Source organism: Ochotona princeps, chromosome 3 (assembly GCF_030435755.1).
Source record: "Ochotona princeps isolate mOchPri1 chromosome 3, mOchPri1.hap1, whole genome shotgun sequence".
Taxonomy (NCBI): domain Eukaryota; kingdom Metazoa; phylum Chordata; class Mammalia; order Lagomorpha; family Ochotonidae; genus Ochotona; species Ochotona princeps.
In genome coordinates this window covers 90,765,569-90,788,764 of record NC_080834.1, presented here as the reverse complement: position 1 = coordinate 90,788,764, position 23,196 = coordinate 90,765,569, and the positions used below count along the sequence as shown (strand labels likewise).

Below are 23,196 nucleotides of genomic sequence, written 5' to 3'. Positions count from 1 at the left end.
GAGGTAGGCCCGCACCCCCGCCTCCTGGTGCTGTCTGTCTGGCATCTCCTTTAGTCTAGACCAGAGGTGAGATTGTCGGGGAGCCCGCCAGGGTTGGGTAGAGGCCATGAGGAGTAACTCTTGACCTCCCCACACACCACGCACACGCAAGTGGGGGTGAGCTCTCCGTCTGTCAACCTGTGGGGTCTAGGGTGTCTGTACTGGAGGCTGGAGATTTCAGTTGCTCCAGGCGTTCCAAAGAAGGGAAGAGGGCACTTTATACCCTGGTTGCCCTGGGAGCCGAGATGCTCCTGTGCTAGCCAGTGGCTTGAGCACCAGCCTGGCCTGCCCCCACCACCGCGCGGTGTTGTCACAGCTGATTTATACCCAGGGCGCCTAGCCAGCCAAGATGAACAGGAGCAGCGTGCATTGCGTGTTTCCCCGCTGGGACCCCAGGACTGCGCCCCGAAAGGGGTGTGATTGGAAGGTGCACCTGCACTGTTGCATTCTGCACTGCTTTGTGGTTGGTTGGTGGTCGGGCTGGCAGCCTAGAGGTGGGGTTGCAGGTCGTCCCCTGCCCCTGGCGGGGTGGAGCTAGGACTAGATTTGGCTGGTTGTGCCTTCCCTGCTGGCCTGGAGGTCACGCCTGCTTGCTCCTCTGGCCAGCCTACACAGGGTTCCTTCTATGCGTTGTGTTCCCCGTTGCTGCTTACATCTCTCCCCTGCCCAAGGTGTGGCCCATGATAGCCCCTAGACCCCCATCCCTGACCCAGAGAATGGGTGGAACCAATGTTCTCCACATGAGGCCGCAGGAGTGCTGGAGGAGCCGGTTCGCCTGCTCCCCGGGCAGGGCCAAACCTGTCTGTCAGCTTCATCCCGTGCCTGTCACACTGCCACGCCAGACACTCATGCACCACGCCGGAAGTTCAGCTGCCTCATCCAGACGGCGGCGCGTGGCTCTCCTGGGATGGCCCCAGTGGTGCCGGCTCCTGAGCTTCTATGGACAGCCTGGTCTGGGCTGACTGCATGCACTTGGGTGTCCGTTGTTTTCTACTGGTGCAGGTGGACTTTGCTGAATTTGGGGACAATGAAGAGAGGAGAAGGGCTTAGGCATTGGATGAATCTGGTCAGCTGTTTAACCAGCAGTGGCAGCTCCTTGGACAAGACAGTGCTGGGCTGGAGTCTGCATGAGTGATACAGGCTTTGCCAACAGAGTTCTGAGAGCGGACTCCCCCGCTCCCCGCCCAGCGCCCACCAGCGTCCACCATCTCGGGAGCCCTGGCTGGCAGGTGTTGAGGTTACTTGGTTCTCAGACCTTTTCCTCTGGCTTCTCCCCCAGCCCGCGTCCCAAACGTGAGGTCATCACCCCCGCTTTGTGCTCCTTCTAGAAGGAGGTGATTTTGTTTTAATAATACCTTTGAAGTCTAATGGCATATGACAAATGGAACATTTTTAAAGCATACCATTTTATAAGCTATAACATGGGTGCACCCTATTCCCCAACCTCCCAAAAGGTCTTGCACCTCTTGGGAGCCCCCCTCCCACCCTTTCTCTGCCTGTCCCCTCTCTGCAGGTAACAGGTTGCTATGCTTTCTGTCACCACCCGTATGTCTGCAATAAATGGAATAAAATAGCAGGTGGCCTTTTATTGCCTGTTTTCTTTCATTTGGTGTGATTATTTTGAAACTGGTCCATGTCGCTGCCTTTAGCAGTTGCTCATTCCTTTAAATGGCTGAGTAGTTTGTTGTGTGTGTATGCCCCATCTGTTTACCCATTTCCTGTTGATGGGTTGTTTTCAATTTTCGGTTATTTCCAGTTAAATTGCTGTGAATGTTAATCTTCGTGTGGACACACGCTTGTGTAAATCCCGAGGACTGGGGTGGCTGAATCGTTTGGTAGCTGAACATTTTTTTTTTTTTAGATTTATTTTATTTATTTGTTTTTATTGGAAAGGCAGATACACAGTGAGGAGAGACAGAGAGAAAGATCTTCTGTCCACTGGTTCACTTTCTAAGTGGCTGAAATGGCTGGAGCTGAGCTAATCCGAAGCCAGGAGCCCGGAACCTCTTTTAGGTCTCCCACAAGGGTGCGAGGTCCCAAGGCTTTGGGCCATACTTTGTTGCTTTCTCAGGCCACAAGGATGGGAAGTGGTGCAGTTGGGGCACAAACCGACACCCACAGGGAACCGTGGCGTTTACAAGAGGAGGATTTAGCTACTGAGCCATTGCGCCAAGCCCTGGTTACACAATTCCCCACACCCAGCAGCCCTGTGAGTGTTGTGTTTTGTCGGCAGTGCTGGGCGTCCTCAGGCGTCTAGTGGTATCTCCTTAGGGCTTTAATTTGCGTTTCCTTTGTGACTGATGCTGTTAAGCATCTCCTGCCCTGCCGTGGGCTCCTCTGTCGCTGGCGATGCATTTACTCAGATTGGTTGTCCTTTTTTAATTGTAGGAGGGCTTTTTCATGTTGGGTTTTAAAGAGTTCTTTATGTATTTTGTGTGTAAATCCTTCACCAGATACATGATTTGCAAATCTTTTCCTGCCATCTGTGGCCTGCATTTCAGTTCTCTGAACAGTTTCTGTTCAAGAGGAGTTTTAAATTTTCATGAGCTACAGTTTGCGACTTTGTTCTCAGGGGAGTTATACTTTTGATGTTGTGTCAGAAATCTTGGATGCCAAATCTCAACAGTTTTCTCCTATGGTTTGTTCTAGAAATTTCATGGTTTGGTGCCTCAGGTGTGTGATGTTCTTGTGTTAATTTTTGTTTATGGGGTGTAAGGTATGAGCCACAGGTTTTTACATGTTGGGGTTTAATTGTTCCAGCACTATTGGTGAAAAGGCTTCTGTCTCTCCACTGAATTGCTTTTGAATGTTAGTCAAAAATGATAGGCCTGGTGCAGTAGCTTAGTGGCTAAAGTCCTCACCTTGCATATGCCCGGGATCACATATGGGTGCCAGTTCTAATCCCAGAGGTCCTGCTTCCCATCCAGCTCCCTGCTTGTGGCCTGAGAAAGCAGTCAAGGACGGCCCAAAGCCTGGTGACCCTGCACATGTGTGGGAGACTCGGAAGCAGCTCCTGGCTCCTGGCTTCGGATTGACTTGGCTCCGACTGTTGCAGCCACATGGGGAGTGAATCCTCCTGTCTGTATATGTGCCTTTGCAACAACAACAAATAAATCTTTAAAAAAAAAATGAATTGGATATGTGTGGGTTTAATTATGGACTCTGTTGTTTTGATCTCTGTTGATCTTTATCTTACTATCCTGTTCTGAATTATTCTGAGTTTAACTCCTGAAATGAAGGTAAGATCTCAAACTTGGTTTTGCCTTTTTTGGTAAGATTTTTTATTTTTATCGGAAAGGCAGATTTACAGAGAGAAGGAAAGACAGAGAGAAGGCTCTTCCATCCTCTGTTTTACTCCTTAAATGATTACAACAATCAGTGCTGAGCTGGTTTGAAGCCAGGAGCCAAGATCTTCATCTGTGTTTCCCACGTGGGTGCAGGGGCCCAAGGCTTTGGGCCGTCCTCGACTGCTTTCCCGGCCACAGGCAGGGAGCGTCCCCAACTGCTTTCCCAGGCCATAGGCAGGGAGCGTCCCCATCTGCTTTCCCAGGCCACAGGCAAGGAGCGTCCCCATCTGCTTTCCCAGGCCACAGGCAGGGAGCTGGATGGGAAATGGAGCAGCGGAATACGAACCAGTGCCCATACGGGTTGCTGGATTTTGCAGGTGGAGGACTAACCAGTTAAACCATCATGCCAACCCCTTTTACCTGTTCAAAATGGCTTTAGCTACTCCAGTTCTTTGCACTTCATGTGTTTCAGATTGGTTTCTAAAAATAAAACATCTACTGGAATTTTTACTATCAGCATGGGTAAGATGAACACCTTAAGTTCTGACTCCTGCACCTTATGTTTCCATGCTTAAGTTTTCTGTGATTTCTTTCAGCAACATTTTTTTTTTCAGATTTATTTTATTTTTATCAGAAAGTCAGATATACAGAGAGGAAGATTTTCTGTCTGTCTACTCACTCCCCAAGTGGCCACAAAGGTTGGAGCTAAGCCTATCTGAAGCCAGGAGCTTCTTCTGAGTCTCCCACACGGGTGCAGCTTCTCAAGGCCTTGGGTCATCCTCGACTGCTTTCCCAGGCCACAAGCAGGGAGCTGGATGGGAAGTGGGGCCACTGGGATTAGAACTGGCGCCCATATGGGATCCCGGGCGCGGGCAAGGCGAGGACTTTAACCACTAGGCTACTGTGCTCTGCCCTTTCAGCAACATTTTGTGTGTGTATTTTAAGTTTAGGTTTTTTGTATCTGTTGTCACACTTATCCTTAAATATTGGATATTCTTGAAGTTACTTTAAATGGTATTGGTTTTTGTTTTCTTTTGGACAATATGGTTTTTAATATAAATTTTTACTTTATTTGAAACACAGAGAGAGAGTGGGGGATATCTTCTATTTGCTGGTTCATCCCTTAAATGTCCCCAACACCTGGAGTGTGCTAGGCCCAAACCAGGTGGTCTGAAAGTTAGTCTGAGTTTCCCAATTGCTTGAACTGTCACTTCCTGCTTCCCAGGATGTGTGTTAATAGGCTGGGATTGAGGGTGGGGCTTGGACTTGAACCTAGCCCTGACAAGGGATGTGGGCTTCCCAAGCAGCATCTCCATTACTGCGCCAAGGCCCTCCTTATATTGGGTTTTTTTTTTTTTTTAAAGATTTATTCATTTTATTACAGCCAGATATACACAGAGGAGAGACAGAGAGGAAGATCTTCCGTCCGATGATTCACTCCCCAAGTGAGCCGCAACTGGCCGATGCGCGCCGATCCGAAGCCGGGAACCTGGAACCTCTTCCGGGTCTCCCACGCGGGTGCAGTGTCCCAAAGCTTTGGGCCGTCCTCAACTGCTTTCCCAGGCCACAAGCAGGGAGCTGGATGGGAAGTGGAGCTGCCGGGATTAGAACCGGCGCCCATATGGGATCCCGGGGCTTTCAAGGCGAGGACTCTAGCCGCTAGGCCACGCCGCCGGGCCCTATATTGGGTTTTAAAATGCTATTTAAAGGGCTCAGCATGGTAGCCTAGCGGCTAAAGTCTTCACCTTGAATGCACTGGGATCCCATATGAGAACCAGTTCATGTCCCAGAGGCCCCACTGCCCATCCAGCTCCCTGCTTGTGGCCTGGGAAAGCAGTCGAGGGCGGCCCAAAGCCTTGGGACCCGGCACCCGTGTGGGAGACCCGGAAGAGGCTCCTGGCTTCGTATCAGCGCAGCACCAGCCATTGTGGCCGCTTTGGGAATGAGTCAGCAGATGAAAGATCTTCCTCTCTGTCTCTCCTCCTCTCTGTATATCTGACTTTGCAATAAAAATAAATAATAGAAAAATGCTGTTGTTATATATATATGGAAAAAACCTTGGATGGCATATAGATAACAAAATTTATCGTTTTATGATGTACAGTTCAGAGGCATTGAATCTATTTACCGTGTTGTGCAGCCGTCATCACCATCCCCAAAGCTTTTCTTACGGAACTGAAACTCTTTATCATTAACAGTGACTTCCTGCTCCTTCCTTCTTCAACCCTACTGGCAGGTTTCTGGTTGTTTCTGGTTCTGACTGCGTTTGACGACTTCAGGTGCCTCATAGGAGTTGAGTCATGTAATAATTGTCATTCTGTCACTGGTTATTTCACTTGACAGAATGCATTTAGAATTCATCTATGGTATAGCAGGTGTTAGAATGTTGTGCTTTTTTTCTCCCGAGTTTTTTTTTTTCATTTATGTAAAAAGAACTGGAGGTAGGGAGGAAGGAGAGAAAATCTTCATTCACTGGTTCTTTGCCAAATGGTTGTAAGAGCTGGGGCTGAGCCAAGCCAAAGCCAGGATTCTACAGGTCCATCAGGGTCTTCCTTGTGGGCACGGGGACCCAACCACTTGGGCCATTCTCTTCTACTTTTCCAGTTGCCATAGCAGGAAGTCGAGCAGGAGCAGAGCAGCTGGGGTTTGCAGCAGTGCTCATATTGATGCTCAGCAACACAGGGGTGGTTTAACATGCTGAGCCACAATGCTGACCTTTCTTTTAACAGACTGAGTGGTATTTCATCTTATGAATATGCTGCAGTTAAAAAATCCATTCATGGGCACTTGGATTACTGCCACCTTTTGGCTGTCGTCAGTTAATGCTGTTATAAAAATTATCTCCTAATGTCCAATGTCCAGTTGTTGCTAGAGTATCTAAGTACTTTTGTTTTATTTTTGTTTCTTTTTTTAAAATTTATTTATTTTATTACAAAGTCAGATATACACAGAGGAGGAGAGACAGAGAGGAAGATCTTCCATCTGATGGTTCACTCCCCAAGTGAGCCGCAACGGGCCGATGCGCACTGATCCGATGCCAGGAACCAGGAACCTCTTCCAGGTCTTCCACGCGGGTGCAGGGTCCCAATGCATTGGGCCGTCCTCAACTGCTTTCCCAGGCCACAAGCAGGGAGCTGGATGGGAAGTGGAGCTGCCGGGATTAGAACCGGCACCCATATAAAATCCCGGGGCGTTCAAGGCGAGGACTTTAGCCACTAGGCCACGCCGCCGGGCCCTAAGTACTTTTTTTTTTTTTTAAAGATTTATTCATTTTATTACAGTCATATATACACAGAGAAGGAGAGACAGAGAGGAAGATCTTCCGTCCGATGATTCACTCCCCAAGTGAGCCGCACCGGGCCGATGCGCGCCGATCCGATGCCAGGAACAAGGAACCTCTTCCGGGTCTCCCATGCGGGTGCAGTGTCCCAATGCGTTGGGCTGTCCTTAACTGTTTTCCCAGGCCACAAGCAGGGAGCTGGATGGGAAGTGGGGCTGCCGGAATTAGAACCAGCACCCGTATGGGATCCCGGGGCTTTCAAGGTGAGGACTTAGCTGCTAGGCCACGCCGCCGGGCCCTATCTAAGTACTTTTTAAAAATGTGTCTCTAGCTGTAAACTTTGGGCTGTAGGTTAAGCATCTCAGAGCAGAGGCTTGGAATACCATTGTGCAACCTTTGAAAACTCTGCACAGGCACATTTCCCTGCAGTCTAATACCTGGCCCTTCCGTCCAAGGTTGGCTAATGCTAGAAATGCCATTGATTTTTGCATCCTGAACTAAATCCTATAGCTGTGCTGACCCTAAATTGGGTCTTTGTCATCTGCCAATAAGAACAGATTTACTTCCTCTTTGCTGAACTTTGTGCTTGCATGATGGCCCTGGCTGGGATCCCCTGGTATTGTGTGGAGTGTGAGAATAGATAACTTGTTTCTGACTTGAAGGGGGAAAGCCCTCTGTGTTTGCCCATTAAGCATGGAGGGAGCTGTGGGTTTCTCCCAAATGGGCTTTATCAAGGTGAGACACTTCATTGCTGTTCTTCCTTTTCTGTTGGATGTTGCTAGGTTGTTTTTTCCTGTGGCTATTCAAATGATTATTTGTTAAAATGCTACATTACATTGATTGCTATTGCTTTTCAGATATTAAAACTACCTCATATTCTTGGTACAAACTCCGCTTGGTTAACCAGATGTGTTATTCCTGTGCGTGTATGTTGTTGGAATTTAAGAATTTTTGCTTCTTTGTGAGGGTACTTTCTTCCTTTTCATGTTTACGGGATTCATAGTACACATAATCATGTTCGTATAAGAATCTTGAAGTTGGTATATTTTCATTTCTTTCCTCTCTAGAATCTATTAACAAAAGATATGTGTAACCAACGCCACACTACATTGCTCTTATTTAATCAGCTAATCTCTTAATGTAATATAAGTAATTTAAAAATACTCATGTAGCTTATGTTTGTTGTAGTGCGTGTTTGCTGGTAGTGAATTCTCTTATTTTTCATGTATTTTGAATATTGATTTTACCTTCATTTAGCTATTTTCATTGGCAAAGCATCCTAGGTTGTCAATTGCTTTGAGTGCTTAAATGATGTTGTGCCACTGTCCTTTGCTTCTGTGGTTTCTGCAAAAGTTTTTTTTTTTTTTTATCCTTTTTATTTGGAAGGCTGAAAGAGAGGGAGGTACAGAAATACAGAAATTGTCCATCTGCTGGCTTACTCCCCAGATGCCCAATAGTCAGGGCAGGACCAGGCTGGAGTCAGGAGCCTGGAGCTCTACCAAGGTTCCAGGTACCTGCTGCCTCCTGGAGTGTGCGTTAGCAGGATGCTGGAACCAAAACAAGAGCTAGCAGGGCCAAACCCAGGCACTGTGATGTAGTTCTCACCTGTCTGGACCCATCGAGAGACATCTAGATAGAACGCCAGTCTCTTGGACCAGACTGACGAGACCCTCTGAGCCTGGGAGCCTCACTTGCCAAGCTCCCGTGGGATTGAGTGTACAACTCCCGAGTGTGGAGGAGACCTTTGCTTCTAAGAAGGTGGTCGGTGGGCCTGAGGCACCAACTCCATTCAAGGCAGCGTTCCCTCGGGGAGCTGTGCGGTCATGTGACACCCGAATCCCAGCTTTGCTTTATTCCTGGGTGACCCTGGATCCTTCTCCAGAGCCTCCCATTGCTTAGCTGTGACCTAGAGAGTACGATCATTCTTCAGTCCACAGCTTGCACCCTTTGCACAGGGACACCTGGTGGATAGCTCCAGAGAAAGGAGAACTGGCTGGCCCCTCTGTCTAATAGCTGTACCCTCTTGGGGAGCCCCTGGTGGGTGGGACAGTACCATGTTCTTGCCACCTCTGTGTCTCCTAGTGAGGCAGTACCCCTCCAAGCCATGCGTGTGTGTCTTCTCTCCCGTCCACCTCCAGCCTCTGGGGTCTATGCTTAAGCAGCTTCCTGATGCCTTGGCCCAGACAAGCTTCTTTTAGAGGCTGAACCAGCGCAGTAGGCAACAGAACTTTGTGAGGATTAAACTGGCTTGAAACCCCTGATATTTCTCACTTGCAGCCTCTCCAGGGGCCTCAGCCTGCCCTGGATGGCAAGCTCCTCTGGTTTGGGTGACATGGGTGAGCATCAGCATCTTGAAGGAGAGAGATCCCCAAGCTCCCAGCCCTGGGCTTCTCCTCACTCTGATCCTCTGCCCACCCCACCTCCATGGCCCAACAATAGGTCCCTTCAGCTCTGGGCTCTTGCTGAGGGGGAGGCTGGAGGCCTGAGCCAGCAGAGGGCAGGCTGACGGGCCAGCCCTCGGAGACCTCTGAGAGATGGCAGGCCCCTGGGAGCCATTCTCCTTGCCCAGGAGTCCCTGCAGGGCCTGCCAGTATGATCAGGGGCAGCTGGCACTTGGCAGAGCTCAGCCTCCTGGCCTTGGTGTCAGGTAGGGTGGTGGTGGTGGTGGGTGTGTGTGTGTGGTGAGCCTGGGCTACAGGAATGCTGCTCCTGGTGGCTGAGGGGGCGATGCTTGAGGCACACGGTGAGGCTCTGGGCAATGAGGTTTGGCTGGCAGAGCAGCTTCATGCCCCCTGTCCTGTGAGGTGCAGTTGGTGGGAGGGCCGAGTGCAGGCTGTGTCACGTGGAGTGTCATGTCCTTTCCTGCTCCAGCCAGCAGAGCCAGTAACGTGGACAGGGAGAATGGGGATGAAGCACCGACAGACCGGTGATGGTAGAAGTCTCTGCAAAGTCTCCCTTTATTGCTCCTTCACCTCTCCTTATATACTCTTCCCCCCACATCCTCATTTAGGAGGATATTGGATACAGATGAGTCCAATTAGTCTGGGTGTTTTTAGCCACAAGCCCAGTTCCTGTTCCTGCCCAGGCCAAGGAACACTAATCAACTCCTTAGCCCACAACACTTTTCCATCCTGCATTGGGCCTGCAGGAGATGGGGTAATGGAGGGTCTCTATGTGGGGTGTGCCACCTCTGCCTCTGTCCTTCTCAGCCAGTCTGTCCTGGCTCCCTGCCTCCCTCCCATGGAGGCCGTAATAGTCCAGTCTCGTTAGCAGTTCCTGCACAGCCTGCTGAGGGGATTCCTGACTCGGGGCCAGCACTTGAAAGATTGTGGTTAGGTCTGGAATGGCTTTGTGGGAGTAGGGTAGCTTTAGTAGCAATAAGGAGACTCAGAGCCCCTGTTGTATGAGGGCAGAGCTGCAGAGTGAGGTGGTCAGTCGGATGGGAAGTGAGTGGCAGCTTCTCCCACCAGAGGCCCGAGGCCCCTACCTGCTCCCTTCCTTCCTTCAGGGTCACTAAGGCTGAAATCCTTTTGATTGCGTGTACTGTGCAGGTGTGAGCTCCTGTAGGTTTTTTTTTTTTTTTTTTCCTTTGGTAGAATTACAGTAAGAGAGCAGGAAACAGAGATCTCCCATCCCTGGCTTCAGTCCCCAGATAGCTCTAACCGTCAGAGCTACACTGAGCCAAAGCCAGGAGCCAGGAATTTCTTTTGGGGTCTCATGTAGATCCTAGAGTCTAAGCGCTTGGGTCATCCTCCACTACTTTCCCCAGGTGCAATAGCAGGGAGCTGGATTGGAAGTGGAGCAGCCAGGATTCAAACCGGAGCCCATATGGGATGCCAGTGCTGCAGGTAAAGGATTAACCTGCTCTGCCATGGCACTGGCCCTTGTAGGAGCGTTCTGTGGAAATAACAGAGTTACAGTGAGAACGACAGTGTAATGATTGAATCATGATGGATAATTTACAATTGTTTATATGTTTGGCTGCCTTATTTTTAACATGTACTATTGTGTGTTTATACTATCCTTTTAAAAAAAGATTTATTTATTTTTATTGGAGAGTCAGATATACAGAGAGAGTCAGATATACAGAGAGGAAGATCTTCCTGCCTCTGGTTCACTCCTCAAGTGGCTGCAATGGCTGGAACTAAGCCTATCTGAAGCCAAGAGCCTGGAGCTTCATCCGGGTTTCCCACGTGGAGCAGGGTCCCAAGGCTTTGGGCCATGCTTGACTGCTTTCCCACACTGCAGAGAGCTGGATGGGAAGTGGGGCCACCAGGATTAGAACAGGCACCCATATGGAATCCCAGTGCATGCAAAGTGAGGATTTTAGCCGTTAGGCTATTGTACTGGGTCCTATACTGTCGTTTTCAAGCATTCCTTCGGCAAAACAACATGGGAGCATCACAAAAGTAACCTTTTGGGACTAGGAAATGGATTTGATAGAAGAGATCGAATTTGGGGGCTTGAGGGTTGTATAGGAAGGTGTCTCAGACAAAGAGACAATGTGGTACAAAGAATAGCTCATAGATACTAAGGACCTGGTTGGGTCTCAGAGAACCTCACGGCCAAGGGCTGGGCCTCAGCTCGGGGCCACCCATGTGCCTGCCTTCTGGGCTCAGTGGCCTGGTCGTTGTCCAGCTGAGGCCTCATAACTGCCCAAACGTAGTATTTATCCCCCACAGATGAGGAAGTTGAGGCTTAGAGATTATGCGATTTGCTCAAACATTGCCCAGCCAGAGAGTGTGGAGCCGGGAGTTGAGCTGGGGTCTGCCTGGCTCCTGATAGCTGTTGAGTTTCATGGCATGCCTGGGGATGAGGAGTAGGCGGAGGAGTGGTCGGGAGGCGGTGCACGTAGTGTGTGGGTCTCCCAGCTGGGACGGCTGGGATGCCTCCAGTCAGAACACAGGAGCCGGGATTAGCAGGGCACAGGGGTGATGGTGGTGGTGGTCCTCTGTTGGGATTCACAGGCCATGGCGTTGAGCAGCCGCCTTCCTGGTGGGGTTGCCCAGTGACTCTGCAGAGGAGAAAGCAGTGGTGGCAGCAGGAGCCCTGGGAAGAGCGAGAAGGAAGCTCCTAGAGAATCCAGCAGTCGAGTGTGGGAGCTTCAGGCTGGCCTTGGCCTTTAGGTCAGGCACCTCCTGTGGGCAGACACAGCCACACTCTCAGCCGTGCCCAGCTGCCAGCCCCCCTGGGGAGAAGGGGGGTTGGGGACTGGACCCTGGTGTCCCGGAGCAGCAGAGGGTGTGGACAGTCATGCCCTGTCTCTGAATCACTCTCTTCTTTTCCTTGGTCCCCAGCCAGCCAGCCTCCTGACTGAGCCAGTGTGATGTCAGATGGGGCTGACCTCAAAGTGTGGGCTAGCTGGTGCAGTTCCTTCTGGGACAAGATAAGAGGAGCCAGTCTGGCCTTCCTGCACACGGAGGGGTGAGTGGAGGTTGGCCAGACTGAGGGGTCCCCGGGAGGGGGACTGCTGTGTGGAGGAGACAAGATAATCCTCTGGCTATCAGCTGCCTTCTCCTCCCCCGTGGTATTGGTTCCCCAAACCCTCGCAGGGCTTGGAGAAGAGGGAGGCAGCTTGGAGGTGTAGAGGTGGCACGTATTCCCAAGAATACGGTAGACTGTTTTGGAAAGAGCTGCTGCTTTGCCGGAAATGACATGTCTTGTCTGCTCCTTGGTGTGCATTTGTCACTTCACTGATGCTGTTGGGGAGGCTGGGGAAGGTGGGTGGACAGTGAGGCAGGCTGGTGCCCAGCCACTGCTGGCTGCCTTCGGGCAAGCACAAGTGAAGGGCCAGGTGAGGGCCACATGTAGAGGGCACTCCCCATACCCTAAACGCAGTGCTGGGAGCAGGGTGTGCAGGAGGCGAGGTGGGGAGCAGTGGCTTTGGGGTCAGAGCCACGGGCCAGCAGGTAGGCCTTTCACCCTGCTCTCCCCTGGGTCTGTGGCCTTCAGTGAGGGCCTCTAGCTATTCCTGAGATGTTTCTGCTGTAGCTACCTTCCCTGGCCCCTCCATTTTGTGCCCCTGAAAGCTTGGACTGAGGCAGAGGAAGCCCTTTGGGAAGGCATCCAGCGTCCTTCTGGGATCTCTTGCCTGCACTGTGAACCTGACTTGGGGGAGAGGAACCCCTCTCCTCTGTATTCTGCCTCAACCTAGGGAAGGTGCCCTGAGCTCAGCCCTAAATACCTGGGACTAAGGAGTCAGTGGATGCTTCAGATGCCATCCCGGTGAGAGGATGTGTGAGAGGCGCCTTGGGAGCCCAGGGGGCAGGAGGGAGGGGAGGAGCCTGGGCTGGTGGACTCCCCAGTGTGCAGGATGAGGCACCTTGCGTGGGCACAGCCTGGGGCAGCTGGGCCAGCGGCCTCCTCCTGAGGTCGAGCAGTCTGACCGCCCCAGGACCCAGGTGCAGCTGCAGTCTGACTTGTGGGGCGGGGGAAATGTCAAGACTGGGCTGGGGGCGGAGCGGGCTGGGTCTGCGCCTGCCCGCACTCGCGTGGGAGTGTGTGGGTGAGGGCTGGGCTCCCGGAGGCGCACAGAGTGGAGCGCTGCGGCGCGGAGCTGGGCAGGTGGGTGCTGCAGTGGGGTAACGCATTCTTTCCGAGCTTAGAGGAAGCTGCTGCGGCAGGTGGAGGGCTGGGCTTCAGGCCCTGGGAAGTCTAGAGGGTCGGGTCTGATGCAGTGGCAACGACGCGGGGGAGGGGGATGGCTTTCCTTCTGCGCTTCTCTTGACTTCAGGGGCATCGGAGGTGGCTATGATGGAGGCCTGTGGGCTTGTGCGCAGGGCCAAGGCCAGGGGAAGCTATGGTCCAGGGGCGGCCTTGGAGCAGACCACGGCTCATTGCGGTAGGGCTTGGGGAGGAGAGGCCGGGATGGAACCTCCTGGGCCGGCGAGGCGCTGCGACCGCCCTGCCCTCCTGGAGGATGCTCGAAGCCCAGCCCCTCAGGACGCAGGGCAGTGACGCCGCCAACGCCGCTGCCCGCCCCGCCGGCTTGGGCTGCAGGAGGGGCGGGAGCTACCGCTGGCAGGCGCCAGGACATTGGGAGTTGAGCCATGGGGGATAGACCTGCTTACCAACGCCTGGCCTTCTCCACCATTGCCGCAGAGAGCGAGAAAGTGCGGCAGGTAATGCGGGAGGCTGGGGGAGGGGGCAATGGCCAGGTAACTGGCGCACAGACCCTACCATCTTTCTTGGCGTCTCTGCCCCCTGCAGAGCTTCCCAGGAACAAGCAACCTGCACCCCCAGGCCTGCTCCCAGAGAGCTGGGCCATGGTGGGGGTGGGGTGGGGGTGGTCTGAGCTCCTGAGGCTGGCATCCACCTGCGTGCGTGTGAGCCCCCTGGCATGCCAGTCAGCTGTCCGTTGGATTCCAGGGCGTTAGGGTTTGTGTTAAGTCTTGTATGGGAACTGATTCAGCGTCATAGACATTCCCGTGTGAATATGCATGTGAAGCCGAGTAGCCTTGTTTGCTCTGGGAAATACGGTCACCGGATTTATTTATGGGGCGCCAGCTTCCCTTCCCCTGGGAGAGCCAGCGCTTTCTCTCCTGGCCAGCAGGGGGCAGTAGCTGACAGGAGAAAGGGGGAGCTGAAGCAGGAAGGTGGGGGAACTGTTTGCCAGGGCTGGCTGGCTAGGGCTTGTTCTTTTTTTATTACTATTTTTTTCAAAAGATTTATTATTATTGGAAAGCCAGATATACAGAGAGGAGGAGAGACAGAGAGGAAGATCTTCCATTCGATGTTTCACTCCCCAAGTGAGCCGCAACGGGCGAAGCCGGGAACCCTGGAACCTCTTCCGGGTCTCCCACGTGGGTGCAGGGTCCCAAAGCTTTGGGCTGTCCTGGACTGCTTTCCCAGGCCACAAGCAGGGAGCTGGATGGGAAGTTGAGCTGCCGGGATTAGAACCGGCGCCCATATGGGATCCCGGGGCGTTCAAGGTGAGGACTTAAGCCGCTAGACCACGCTGCCGGGCCCTTTATTACTATTTTTTAAAGACTTATCTATTATTTTTAGTGGAAAGACAGATATACAAAGAGGAGGACAGACAGAGAGGAAGATCTTCCATCTGATGGTTCACTCCCCAAGCAGCTGCAGTGGCTGGAGCTGAGCCAATCTGAAGCCAGGAGCTTCTTCCAGGTCTCCCATGGGAGTGCAGGGTCCCAAGGCTTTGGGCTGTTCTTGCTTTCCAGGCCACAAGCAGGGAGCTGGATGAGAAGTGGGACTTCCGGGATTAGAGCCGGCATCCATATGGGATCCCGGCGTGTCCAAGACGAGGACTTTAACCGCTAGGCTATTGTGCCGGGCCCAGGGTTTGTTCTTAGCAAGCATCCAAGGGAAGGGTCGGGTCTTGGGGTCTGGGGACTTGGAGCCCATCCTTGTGGGAATGGCTGGAGACTTTTTGAAATTTGTGTATTTGAGAGGCAGAGATCTCTCTTCTGTTGACTGGTTTTTTCCCCAGTGGCCACATGGGGTGGATCTGGGCCAGTCAGAAGCCAGGGGCAAGAACTCCAGGTCTCCCACATAGGTACAGAGCCCCAAGGACTTTTAGCCACTATCTGCTGTTTTCGAGGCATGTTAGCAGGGAGCTGGATGGGAAGTGGAGCAGTTGAGACTTGAACCAGTGCCTACATGATACCAGCATTGCAGACAGTGGCTTTCTTTGCTAAACCACAATGTGCCAATCCCTGTGACTGGACGGTTTTTTTTTTTTTAATTAATTCTTAATTTTTAGAAATATTTTTGATGGTGTTTACATAGTTGATTAGGGTGAGAGGGGCCGAGGACTAGGGAAAGGTGGCTGAGACCACTATTTCCACGCCTTCTTCTTTCTGTATCTGGGGGGAGGGACAGACAAGGGGAGAAGCCACACCTAGCCTCCCAACCGTCTCAGTTCCCAGTGATGGGGAACAGCCACCCGATGTCATCCCAGGGTCTCCAGTGTGGAACGTATTCTAAGGGTTCTTCTGTTCAAGGGGTTTTAATAGTTCTGACATGCTGCCGATCTCACAGATCCAAGAATGAGGAAATCTCTCCGAAGTCCATTGGCTGACACAGTCCATCCTAGAGTTTCCATTTGCCCAGAAACTTGCCCAGAAGCTTCACTGGGGTAGTTGACCAATTTATTCTGCCCTCCTTCCTCTGCTGTGGTACCAGATGTCCTCCGCAGGTTCCAAGGCAGATTTACAGAGAGGAGAGACAGAAAGATCTTCAATCTAGTGGCTCACTCCCCAGATGGCCACAATGACCAGATCTGAGTCAAATAAGCCAGGAGCCTCCTCCAGGTCTCCCACATGAGTGCAGGGGCCCATGGACTTCAGCCAGCATTTGCTGCTTTTCCAGACACATTAACAGGGAACTGTATTGAACGCGGAGCAGCAGGGACTTGAACTAGTGTCCATATGGGATGCTGACATGGCAAGGTGGGAGATTAGCCTGTGAGCCACTGTCCTGTCCCCATGGTTAGAGTTTTTAACTTGTCTGCATTGACCCATAGCTGCTTCTTGGAGGGGGGAGTTACTTCTCCAGGGTGTAGGTCATGGTCAAGAGATGGCTTCAGTGCAACTCTGTGTGACCTCATCTTGTCCCTGAGCTCTGACCTCAGCCTCAGCCTGGTTACTCACTTGGTCTGAGAGGAGGCTGCACCTGGCTCTGGCCACAAGCTTAGGGTCATGGGGGTGATGGGGTGGAGGTGAAGAGGGATTGACTACTGAGAGTGTCCCTCTGCCTGCCCCTGTGGTCAGAGCCAACCCTGGGAGAGGCCCCAGAAAAGAGAGCCTGGACTGCTGCCTCCCCCACCCTCCAGCTGGGGCTCCCTGAGCTTGCAGCCAGCTGGCTGGATGGGGACAAGAGAGCAGTGTGTAAGAAACAGGGGCGCCCTGGGCACAGCTGGGGGAGCTAGGGGAGCTAGAGACGACTTCCTGCAGCTGTCAGGTGTGTGTCTGGGGGCCTCAGCAAGGGGGGTGTGAGAGCAGCTGGTATCCTCTGAGGAGGGGCAGAGGGAGCATTTGTTAGCTCCGGGACGTGGGGGCCATCGGGGGGTGTGCTGGAGCCTCTGCAGTCCCTCATCCTCTGGGGGTGGGTACTGAGAGTTGCCCTACAGCCTGGGGTCCTGAAGCTTTCTCCGGACAGCAGGCAGGCAGATGGGTGAGTGGGCGGGAGATGGCCTAGCAGGGGTCTTGTGACATATTTGAGGGGCTTTGGGCCTTGGCCAGCTGGTCTGGGGAGGAGGCCCCCTGGGTGTTGTGGGCAGCAGACAAGGCAATCCCCAGGGAGGGGGCGGAGCTCCTCACTCCTACCCCACCCTTGCCTCTTGGCGGGACCGCCCCACCCTGGCGGGCTGCCGGCCTCCTATTTCCGTCGGGCACCAGGGTAACAGGGCCACAGTCCGGGTCTGAGCCAAGACTCGGGGGTAGGGGTGGGGGTGGGTCTCAAATCTGCCTGCAGGGTCTGTAGCCCATACCCCCTAGAGCCCCAGACAAGCCCAAATGGAGTATGTGTGTGGGAGAGGGGACTGCAGCCCTTCCCTAGGCATGCTGTGGGGTTCACATTGCCCCCCCCAGCCCCAGCCCCCAAATCTCTGGAGTTGCCTGCAACTGTGAAGTCTGCAGTAGGGACCAGAGACAGGGGCCTTGTGTCCCAGGAGGCAGGGGGGCAACTGGTAGGAAGAGCCCCCCCATTCCTGCCGCCCTCTTGGCAGGGATTCAGAAAGGTCCTTTTCCAGCTAGTGTCAGAGCTGTTTGGCTGGGAAGGGAGGGAGGGAGGGAGGAAGGGAGGACGAACAGACAGTCGGGTGGGGGAGCCAGGGAGTAGGACCGGAGCTGTGACCACTGCGGTCGGGAGAAGACAGCAGCGAGAGCCAGGGAGCTGGGTGAGGTTGGCCAGCTGCAGTGGACACCTAGCGGGCTCCTCTGCCCTGTTCCCCATCTGTTAGTGTGGGATTTGGGAGCCAGACCCCTGGCCACCTTCCCCATTTAGCAGCAGAGCCCATTTCCTCAGTCTGGCCCAAACTGCAGGGACCTGCTTAGGGTATCCAGTTTGTGTCACGGAGATGCCGGCTGCTCGGCGGTTCCCTGGCCTGGAGTTCTCCTTCCCTCTCTTGGCCAGGCTGCGGCGACGCCTGTACACAGTGAGTGGGGACTGAGGCTGGGTGGGATCCTGGGGGCCAGCGCTTTCTGGAGGGGCAGAGGCCCTGGGCTACCAGTGGCCAGGGCTTGACCGGGGGCTGGCTAGTCCTGGTGGACTCCCCTCTGGCCACTCCATGCATTCCTGCATGGGGCGTGTTAACCCTGTGCTGCCACAGAGCTGTGTCTCAGACACAGGTGTGCAGGCACTCTGTGGGGCCAGGCACAGGCGCTGGCCTGCAGGCTGAGCCAGGGTGCGGGGGTGTGGGAGCTGGTGCAGGGAGGTCAGGGGAGGGAACCTATGGGAGACACAGGACTGGAGCCCTGCCTCCCTTCTCCCACAGCAGCCTGGGGATCATAGTGTTCTTCCTGTGCAGAGCAGCCCTGGTCCTGCTGGGGAGAGGGCTAGGGAAGGAGCAGGGTTGGCTGAGCAGAGAGGTGGTTAGCTGGGAAGGGACAGGGAATGGCTGGTGGTGTAGTGCTGGGGAGGAGGGCAGTGCAGGCAGGTGGAAGAAAAGGAATGCTTGCCCTGGTGGGTGCTGGGAGCCCTTGACTTGGAGCTGAGCCGGGCAGCAATGGGGTCGCTTTGCCACAGGGCCGGCGGTGGTCAGGCTGTGCAGAGCAAGACAGTTGGACTGGTGATGTTACAGGGCAGTTGTGGGCTTGCCCTGGGCAGGCAACAGTGCCAATTCACCTCTTGCACTTGCATCCCACTTGCCCACCTTTGAAAACAGGTGATCCTGGTTGAGTTAGCGAGTCAGTGCAGCTGATTGTTCAGAGCCTGGCCTGGCTGACAGTGGGAGTGTCAAACGTTACTCTTCTGAAATGAAGCGAGTACTGACAGAGCAGTCATGCAGTGTGATGCCAACCACGATTCTGGGGCAAATGCTCATGTTGGGCTTATTCTTATGTGAGTGACGAAGGGAAAGGGTGCCAGCTGCTACCTGGGGTTCTGAAATGGATTAGCATGTGTGTCAGATGGAGCTGGAGTCTGAGTGATTGACAACAAGCTCTCCACCTGCGTCAAATTCAGTGGTGGGAGACTGGGCCCTGCAGGATGGCCCGTGGTGCTCCGTCTTCCCGTCCCCACTCCCACCCCCACCCCCACCCCAGCACTCGGCCAGCCAGAATCTCCCAGGGAAGCATGCAAACAAAGGATGACAGCTTTCAGTTGGGAAGCCACTGCCAGGCCCAGCTGCCTGTCTTGGCTGCTGCCGCCTTGGGGAACACTCCAGGGTTTGAAGCCGAGGGCTTCTGCTTCCCATTTGTCACTCCCTGTACTGCTCTGAGCGGCCTGGCAAAGTCTGAGCTCCCAACCCTGGGTTGGTGGGACCACTGGGAGTGAGGGTTGGGGCTGCTGCTTTCCATGCCTTGTGCTGAGAGCTGGGAGCACAGGCCAGGGAGCCCTCTGGCTTTCTCCTCGCCGGTCTTCCTCACAGGGGTTGAGCTTGGCCAAGCCCATTGCCTAGAGATGTCCCACTGCCCACCTCTTGCTCTGGGCCTGAGAGGTTGTGGGTCAGAGGTCACTCCCTGGTGCTCCTGGGCTGACCATGGCCTGAGAGGTTGTGCTTTGTTTGGCCTGCACCGTGTGTGTGTGTGTGTGTGTGTGTGTGTGTGTCTCAAACTGGAACCAGTTGATGTTTAAAACTCAGCAGAGGGGTTGACGTGATGGCATGGTGGGCTGGTCCTCAGCCTGTGGCGGTGAGATCCCATATGGGCACGGGTTTGAGTCCCAGCTGCTCCACTTCTGATTCAGCTCTCTGCTAATGCACATGGGAAAGCAGTGGAGGATGGTCCAAGTCCTTAGGTTCCTGTACCCATGTGGGAGACCTTGAAGAATTTCCTGGCTCCTGGCTTTGGATTAACTCAGTTCTGGCTGTTGCAGGCATTTGGGGAGTGAACCAGTGGATGGAAGACCTTTGTCTCCCCACCTGCAACTCTAACTTTCAAGTAAAATTAATAAATCTTTTTAAAGAACATTGTATTTCTAAAACATAAGTATAAGTTAGATGAAAGGCACAATTGTTAAGTGAAGACAGAACAGGAGAATGGACCAGGTGGGCCTGGAGTGACATGGCTGGCAGCCGGCTTTGGGGATGGGAGCAAGATGGCTGTGCAGTGGGCAGGGGATGACACCTGTGACGCCATGTGCTCTCCCATATGCTGAGCTGTATTCTTCCATATGCTGGAGTGTGGCACTCACGTAGTGGCTGTGGCGGGGTTTGATTTGTTATCACTGAGAGATTCCCGGTGATAACAGGTGTTGGAGGAACTTACCGAGGTCTCCTCTGGTCCCAGTGTCTCTGCCTGGAGTCCATCAGATGGAGCCAACATCAGAGGGTTCTCAGGAGACATTGTACACCATTTCCTGGAAAGGTGTTGGATGGGAGAAGCAGTGTGGAGCCTGAACCCTGAAAGTCTGACCTCAGATCCCTGGTCTGGGGACAAGGGGAACCCCGATTCCAGGGTCAGGGCTGTGTCTGCCCTGCTTCTATTCTTTGCACTAGCAGGGACATGGGGTGTCGGGGGCAAGGCTGTTTGGGGGAGCAAGAAGGTGGTGTGGGTCCTTGCAAGCTATACTGTGGTTGCTGAACTACTCTCGCCCTCTCCCTGCCATCCACAGAGGCTGGGGAGCAGCAGCATGCAGCCGGAGGAGGGTACAGGCTGGCTTCTAGAGCTGCTGTCTGAGGTGCAGCTGCAACAGTACTTCCTGCGCCTGCGCGACGACCTCAACATCACTCGCCTGTCCCACTTTGAGTATGTCAAGAACGAGGACCTGGAGAAGATCGGCATGGGCCGGCCTGGTGGGTGGCACGTCGTCGTGGGCCTGGCTTGTTTCTCTCCCTGCTGCCTGCAGTGGGTGCTGAACATCCTAGGGCTGGAGGTGGGGTGCAGCCTCAGGCAGAGTGCCAGCCTGTCCGGATGGTCCCTGGGTCCTGTATGGAATTTGGTGCTTTCTTCAGGATTTATCCTCAAATAGTGGTTGTGGTGCCCGGAAAGCATCGTGTTCTGCCTTGAACATTAGACTCTGTGATCAGTGCGTCTAGCCTGAAATAGCTAAATATGGGCAGGTAGGGAGCGGCTGGGGCACCAGCATCTTTGTAGTGCCTGTCTGGCCTCCCCCCTTTTTTCCCTCCCCTCCTTGGGGATCGGGAGGACCGTTGCTGTTGCACATTTGTGAGCAAACCACCCAGTCCATCTCAAGGATCACCACCTGGGAGTAAAGGCGATGATGCTGCGGCTGGTCAGGGCACCTGGTGGGCTGGGCATTTACCGAGTGGTGGGTGAGGAGGCAGCCGCTGCAGGCGCTGTGGAGCACCTCAGGAAAGTGGTCCCCTTCCCCTCCTTGCAGGCCAGCGGCGGCTGTGGGAGGCCGTGAAGAGAAGGAAGGCTCTGTGCAAGCGCAAGTCGTGGATGAGCAAGGTGGGTGTGCGTGGCCCCCAAGTCCTCACTCTGCTGCCCATGCCCTGTGCGTCCCCCGCTTCCCTGGCAGGTGTAATCTCTCCATGCTCCCTGACACTTTGTATAAGCCTCCCTCCCGTCCAGGGCTTATCAGGCAGGCCACTTGCAGAGCTGCCCCGCTAAGTGTCTGTCTCCGCCGAGACAGACACGTGAGCAGCCTTTGTGTGGTGAGGGCCCCACAGCTCCCTCTCAGCACACAAGCGGCAGGGGCTCTTGACAAGTGCACCCTCACTTGAGCCTGGTGCTGTCTGAGGCCCTTGGCCAGCCGGCGGCAGGTGATAGGGGGCGCCGGAGAGGAGGCCTGTCTGGGCCCAGGGTATCTGCAAGCTGCTTTGCTTCCTGCCCTCCTCTGGTCATCCGGTCCTACTAGCAACTTCCTTTCTCACAGCTGCCCTCACCCCTTGCCTCCTCCCGATTTGGGTCTGCTCTGTCCCTCTTGAGTGAGTCCCTGCTCTGACTCAGTGTGACTTTGCCCATTGTCTGGAAGACAATGAGAGAGGAAGTGAGCCAGCAGTGGCTGGCCTCCGGGCTGGGGTAGAGAGTGGGCAGGGTGGAACAGCTGGACTAGGATTGGGCACCAGAGCCTTTTTGGCTGTCTCCTGGGATCCCGTGGCCTTTCCTGGGGACACTGTCCTGGGGCCTTGCCCAGGTGCTGGGGTGGATATAGGCAGCAGAGGAGCTGATGGGGGTATAAGGCCAGTCATAGACCCTTCCCCCTACCCCGGTGGTGCTTTCAGTGAGATGGTTCTGGTCTCATGGCTCAGCTCTAGGGCTTGGTCCCCAGCTCTGGGCACTGCTTTCAGAGGCCCAGCTGGCCACAGCCCAGGCTCCTCTGGCCAGCTCAGGCTCCCTCTTGCACTACACATGATACACATACACACACACTGTGCCTCAGCTCGACCTCAGACTAAAATTATCCTCTCCCCTGGTCAGGATGAAGGGCAGCCGGCTCTCTGGGGAGGGTGGAGACAGACAGCGCCAAATGGGCAACCCAGAGAAGGGGCCAGGGCTAAAAATGGACAGGGCGGCATTCGTTCATGGAGGGCCCCGCAGGCTCCTGCACCATCTTTGTGGGTTGGGGTGGTGGGGAGGAAAGGGGGCAGAGGAGAGCCCTAGGAGGAGACCCAGGCCATGGGAATGGGTGGGTGGGTTCCGCATGGCTCTCGTCTGCTCCTGTCCTGGCAGCAGGGTATGGGGCTGCTTGCCTGTCCTTCTGGTTCTAGTCTGCTCCCTGATCCCACTTAGAGGCCATGGGAGTCCTAATTCAGGGTGTAGGTCTGGAGAGAGTGTGGTCTCCAGCCAGGCTGTCCGCCCACCTATCCTTACCCTCTTGCCCCCTCCCCCTCTGGCAGTGGTGATGATCCAGCAAGACGATGAGGACCAGCAGATGGACCGGTGGGGTGGGACTGAGTGACCAGGGGCCTAGGGTCCCATCTGGCCCCTGGCTGTCTCCTGGCAGGTGTTCAGTGGGAAGCGGCTGGAGGCTGAACTCACTGCAGCTCAAGCCCAGAGCACTTTCTGCAAGACCTTGCCCACCTCAGGGGGCCCCGCTGGGGAGGGCCCCCTGCAGAGCCTCACTTGCCTCATTGGGGAGAAGGACCTGCGGCTGCTGGAGAAGCTGGGGGACGGCTCCTTTGGTGTGGTGCGCCGAGGAGAGTGGGATGCTCCTTCGGGCAAGACGGTGAGTCCAGGTGCGGGTCCTGGCGGAGGGCTCTACCCACTCTCTTCAGCATATTTGCTTCTCTTTCCAGTTACAGTAATAATTGACTTGTCATGCCAGCTTGGAAAGTGGGCATAAAGAAAACACATTGATTTCCATCCTACCTCTGAGAGCAAGCAGAGTTAGTGTTTCTGCCTCCTTCATCCCTAACCCACCCTACAGATCTTTTTGCTGGACTCAGATAAGATGAAGATTTTAAATACAATTTTATCCATCCTTTCCCTTCTCTGAGGGACACCAAGTGTCCACTAAGGTTGTAGATCCTTAAGTGGGGTTTGTAGCCCCCCCCCCCAG

The 23,196-nt window shown here is 54.2% G+C and overlaps 1 protein-coding gene across 16 annotated transcripts in view; it reads left to right on the top strand.

Annotated features, from left to right (window-relative positions):
* The window catches only part of TNK2 (tyrosine kinase non receptor 2), a 38,083-nt gene that overhangs the window by 566 nt on the left and 14,321 nt on the right, over positions 1-23,196 (top strand). For 3 of the 16 annotated variants that reach the window (XM_058662053.1, XM_058662045.1, XM_058662050.1), the window contains 3 exons: positions 20,344-20,524; positions 21,073-21,143; positions 22,642-22,863. In XM_058662053.1, the coding sequence (XP_058518036.1) occupies positions 20,362-20,524; positions 21,073-21,143; positions 22,642-22,863 (456 nt within the window). In that variant the 5' untranslated portion in view covers positions 20,344-20,361. Of the gene's footprint in view, positions 1-42; positions 67-13,148; positions 13,171-13,581; positions 13,728-17,428; positions 17,726-20,337; positions 20,525-21,072; positions 21,144-22,641; positions 22,864-23,196 lie in introns of those variants that run through there. The other 13 variants (XM_058662052.1, XM_058662051.1, XM_058662046.1 and 10 more) reach the window with 11 other exon arrangements.